Genomic DNA, 5,310 nt, shown 5'->3' with positions numbered 1-5,310 from the left:
ATAATATAAAAATTATATAATTTTTTTAATTTTACTTAAATATATATAATATCAATTCAAATATGACATTATGATTAGAATTTTTAAGTTATTCTCAAGATAAAGATAATGATAAATTATAAGTAAATCATTAAAATATTTACTAATATTAATAATTAAGAATAAAATATGAATAAACCTAAAATTATAGAAAACATGATAAATAAATAAAAAACCTAAAAATATGGAGAAGCTGACACATAAGCCAAATCACTTTTTAAATAATAGTATAGATTTGATTTTGGATAACAAAAGAAAATTTAATTTGGAAACAGATTATAGTATTATTAGATTTCATCATTGTGGATTGGAAATATGTTTGATGAACTCTTCATTTTTTTCCATGTACTCCGAAATATCAAGCTTGGTGGCAAATAACAATGACACCAGTGAATTATTATATTTCATCATTTCAACAAGTGTTGGAATAATAACGACGATACTGAAAAAATGCTGGATAGTTTTTGATTCCAAGATTTGTTAACCAAGATCTAATTAGGTTTCACTCAGAAATTTTTGAAAAAGCCTATTGCAGTCTCACTGAAAAACTGTTTATTTTTTGGTTTCTTGGGATATCATAGGCTGAGATTGAGCACATGCCTGATATAAGCAAGAAACTTAGGTTTTATGTTAGATGGTTCCAACAAGTAAGTGGAATCTGTGTCTAAAAGAAAGAAAATCTGCACAGAAAGATGCAGTGCACATCAATGAGTTATCTTCTGCAATGGGTAATTACATCACAAAACCTTTGAGGTTGTAGAAGAAAAAAACTAACCTAAGAGACTATAGACTAAACATACTAAAATACATAATTTGATGCTATGGCCGAATATTGAAGAGACAATCCCGCAGCGTAGCGCGGGTAATTATCTAGTTGTTATAAAGTATCTTTTATTTAATCAATAGAGTGATACTGTTATGATTGTGGTGGAGAACCCTCGGCCAAGGATATTCGTAGCTGGATAAATTTGACTTCTACTTTGACTCTGACTGAATTTATAAAAGTTCATCTCTCTTCTTTCAGACAAGGTCGTAACCAGTGGACAAAGAGCTGATTCAGACAAGGTAAATCTTGTTACTTCCGAACAGTTAAATACATGTTTGCTTTGATCCGCCATTTCTACTTTGTTGTCGTGACTCCAGTTTGCTTACGAGATCTTGTTCCCTTTGTTATGCATAAACAACGGCCTGAATCGTTCACTCAAGTCTTAATTTCAGGTAGTATGGCTGATGCAGTTGTGTCGTTTGGAGTTGAGAAGCTATGGGAACTTCTGAGTCGAGAGTCTGAGAGATTGACAGGAATAGACGAGCAAGTTGCTGGACTAAAGCGTCAGCTTGGAAGGTTACAGTCCTTGTTGAAAGATGCACATGCCAAAAAACACCAGAGTGAAATGGTGAAAAACTTCTTGGAAAATGTCAAGGACATCGTCTATGACGCTGAGGATGTAATCGAATCCTTTCTTCTCAAAGAGTTTGGAGGAAAAGAGAAAGGAGGGATCAAGAAGCGTGTCAAAAGACTTGCTTGCTTCTTACTGGATCGTCGCAAATTTGCTTTAGATATCGAATGCACAACTAAGAGGATCTCCGAGGAGATTGAGGGGATGCAGAGTTTTGGATTACAACAGATTATCGATGGTGGACCTTCACTGCCACTGCAAGACAGAGAGAGGGAGCAAAGGGAGATCAGACAAACGTTTTCTAACAGTTGTGAAAGCAATCTTGTGGGGGTTGAGCAGAGTGTTGAAGAGTTGGTTTCCCATTTGGTGGGTAATAATAGCGTTCAAGTGGTTTCTGTATCAGGAATGGGTGGTATTGGTAAAACGACCCTCGCTAGACAAGTCTTTCATCACGACATTGTCAGACGTCATTTTGATGGGTTCGCATGGGTTTGTGTTTCGCAACAGTTTACTCGGAAATATGTTTGGCAGAGGATCTTGCAAGATCTTAGACCACATGATGAAGATATAATAAAGATGGACGAACATACACTACAGAGTGAAGTCTTTGAACTCTTGCAAACCGGTAGATATTTGGTTGTTTTAGATGATGTATGGAAAGAAGAGGACTGGGACCGAATTAAACCAGTTTTTCCAAGGAAAAGAGGTAAGCTCTAATTGTACCTACACTAAGCACTTTTGTGTAGTTTCATATAGGCCTGCGGGTTCGGTTTCTTCGGTTAGTTTAGGTTGGTCAAAATCTTACCGTATTGAACCGAAAAGTTTTGGTTCAGTTTTTGATTAGTTGGATTTGAAAATTTTACAGTAGTTTTTGGGTTTTGCGGTTAGTCTGGTTAAATTTTCGGTTTAAATTGAATAATTCAAAAGAAATTAGGTTATTTTGGTTCGGATTTTGGTAGGTTCAGTTCGGGTAATATCCGCAGGCCTAGTTTCATAAATCATAAGTGATTGTTAAAACTTAAAAGAGAGGGAGAGATAAAAGCAAGACGACACATACTGGTCATAAATGCCTTTCATTCCCATCATGAAGCTCTAGCAAGTATTTTCCAGGTTGGAGGATGCTACTTACTTCTCGAGATGAGGGAGTTGGGTTACATGCAGATCCAACAAGTCTTGCCTCTAGACCAAGAATCCTTACTCCAGAAGAAAGTTGGAAGCGATGTGAGAGGATAGTATTCCCTTGGAGAGACCAAAACGGTACACTTCCAGATTTTAAATCAAAACCAAGAATCTTGTGAATCTTTATTCTGGAGCTAACATCTTGAAAGGTGTTATTACCTTGTGATGTTGTGCAGGATCAAGGGTTGATGCAGAAATGGAAGCTATGGGGAAGGAAATGATCGCGTACTGTGGAGGACTACCACTAGCCATCAAAGTGCTAGGAGGGTTATTAGCTAAGAAACATACAGTTGCTGAGTGGAAAAGAGTGCATGACAATATCAAAGCACAAATAGTTGGAAAATCTGGCTTAGATGACAGCAATCCCAGTTCAGTGTACAGAGTACTTTCTCTGAGCTATGAAGATTTGCCTATGAAGCTAAAGCATTGCTTCCTTTACCTGGCTCATTTCCCTGAAGACTACAAGATAGAAGTGAAGACATTGTTCAATTACTGGTTTGCAGAAGGAATATACAATGGATCATCAACAACCATTCAAGATAGTGGAGAAGGCTACCTAGAAGAGTTAAGGAGGAGAAATATGGTTATTGTTGAAGAGAGCTATTTGAGTTCGAGAATGGAACGTTGTCAGATGCATGACATGATGAGGGAAGTAGGTTTATCTAAAGCGAGAGAAGAGAACTTTCTTCAGTTCGTCAAAGTCCATACTTCCACCTTCACCATCAATACTGAGTCTCCTAGTAGATCTCGCAGACTCGTTGTACATAGTGGCGATGCGCTTGACATGCTGGGATGTCATAAAAACAACCACAAAGCCAGGTCTGTTTTGGTTTTTGGAGCAGAAGATAACTGTTGGAAGCTTTCAAGTTTTCGAAACTTACAGTTGCTCAGGGTACTAGATCTTTCTTACGTACAGTTTAAAGGAGGAAAGCTACCTCCAAGCATTGGAGAGCTCATCCACTTGAGGTTCTTGAGCTTACACGAGGCTGGTGTATCTCACCTCCCGTCTTCTCTGCGGAATCTAAAGCTTCTGCTATGTCTGAACCTAAATGTTGCTGATCTGTTACACCTTGTCCATGTGCCAGATGTTTTGAAAGAGATGCAGGAACTGAGGTACCTTCTCTTACCTCGTTCAATGCATGACAAAACAAAGTTGGAACTAGGTGGTCTAGTGAACCTAGAGTCCTTAACAAATTTCTCAACCAAACACAGTCGCGTGACAGACCTCTGCCGTATGACCAAGCTCACAGCTCTCAGTGTGAACTTCAGCGGCGGTTGCACTTTCCAAACCCTCTCCTCATCTCTTCACGAACTGAGAAACCTCGAGACGCTTAGTGTACATGATCGCCGTAAAACCCGTGCGGCTGATCATGGAGGAGGTGGTGACATGGTTCTTGATTTTATTCATCTGAAGGATTTAACATTGTCCATGCACATGCCAAAGTTTCTGGATCAGTATCGGTTCCCTCCACACCTTGCACACATATGGCTTATAGGTTGCCGCATGGAGGAGGATCCAATACCGATTCTTGAAAAGTTGCTTCACCTGAAGTCGGTTTATTTTTCGTCTGGTGCTTTCGTGGGGAAGAGAATGGTGTGCTCAAGAGGTGGCTTTCCTCAGCTACGTGCTCTGAAGATGTCTTATCAGAAAGAAATGGAAGAGTGGTGTGTAGAAGAAGGGTCCATGCCATGTCTTGGTACTTTGAGTATAGATAACTGCAAAAAGTTGAAGGAACTTCCTGATGGGCTCGTGTCTATAACATCGTTAAAGGAACTGAAGATAGAGCGAATGAAGAGGGAGTGGTGGGAGAGATTGATACCAAGTGGACAAGATTACTGCAAAGTCCAACATATACCCAGTGTTCAGTTTATCAACTGTGACGGCCACTAAGTAGGATAGCAGTAGTAGTCATGTGCCATTTCACAAAACTAATGACAAAAATATAAAAAATGATGTTATTATCCCAAAGTTGAGAAATTGCCAAAAATACCATTTTCATAGTACCACTTTTCATGTTTACACTAACCACTTTTACCACTACTTTTAATGAAGGGTTTAGATTTGAAGGTTTAGGATTTAGGGTTTAGATTTGATGTTTTAGAGTTTAAGGTATATATTTTAGGGTTTATAGTTGAGGATTTAGGGTTTAGAGTTGAGGATTTAGGGTTTATAGTTTAGACTTTAGGGTTTAGGGTTTAGGATATTGAATTCAGGGTATATAGTTTAGGGTTTAGGGTTTAGAGTTGAAGATTTTGGGTTTAGGGTATAGAATTAGAGGTTTAGGATTTAGAATCTGGGATTAGAATTTTGAAAAGCATATAAAAACAAAGATATAAGAGTTTTTACCATTTCAATAAATAAGGTATTTTTGAAAATGTGTCTTTAATGGTGGTAAAGATGAATAATAGTACATTGAAAGTGGTATTTTTGAAAATTCCCCTATTTTAATTACGGTTCGTGTGATTATTACACCATGACATTCATGTATAATTATTGTTTAAAATTTCAATTAATGGCAAGGTTATTGGAATTTAAAAAACACTCACATATTTGAAATATTTTAGAAATAAATTTATACAAATGTTTTTGATTGAATAATATCTAATTGTAAATTGTTTTATATTTTAATTTTTAAATTTTATAATCAGAAAATTATTATTTTCAGATAACAGGACAATATATATAAGACTTATA

General features: G+C 37.0%; 1 protein-coding gene across 1 annotated transcript; it reads left to right on the top strand.

Annotated features, from left to right (window-relative positions):
• Window positions 1-315: 315 nt before the first annotated feature.
• Window positions 316-4,735, top strand: LOC130507625 (probable disease resistance RPP8-like protein 2). The gene is made up of 4 exons (XM_057002317.1): window positions 316-1,104; window positions 1,258-2,142; window positions 2,547-2,693; window positions 2,792-4,735. Exons 2-4 carry the CDS (start codon window positions 1,263-1,265, stop codon window positions 4,504-4,506), a joined length of 2,742 nt encoding a protein of 913 aa, XP_056858297.1. The 5' UTR covers window positions 316-1,104; window positions 1,258-1,262; the 3' UTR covers window positions 4,507-4,735.
• The last annotated feature ends 575 nt before the right edge of the window (window positions 4,736-5,310 follow it).

The sequence above is a fragment of the Raphanus sativus genome, unplaced genomic scaffold (genome assembly GCF_000801105.2).
Source record: "Raphanus sativus cultivar WK10039 unplaced genomic scaffold, ASM80110v3 Scaffold4980, whole genome shotgun sequence".
NCBI lineage: Eukaryota > Viridiplantae > Streptophyta > Magnoliopsida > Brassicales > Brassicaceae > Raphanus > Raphanus sativus.
Note: the sequence above shows the minus strand (reverse complement) of the source record. Positions and strands in the feature narration are given on the sequence as shown.

Excerpts from the sequence above, each read along its gene's own strand:
- LOC130507625 (XM_057002317.1), top strand. The coding sequence starts at position 1,263 with ATGGCTGATGCAGTTGTGTCGTTTGGAGTTGAGAAGCTATGGGAACTT. Across the intron at positions 2,143-2,546 it reads AGTTTTTCCAAGGAAAAGAG|GTTGGAGGATGCTACTTACT; the intron begins GTAAGCTCTAAT and ends AGTATTTTCCAG. Across the intron at positions 2,694-2,791 it reads CCCTTGGAGAGACCAAAACG|GATCAAGGGTTGATGCAGAA; the intron begins GTACACTTCCAG and ends GATGTTGTGCAG.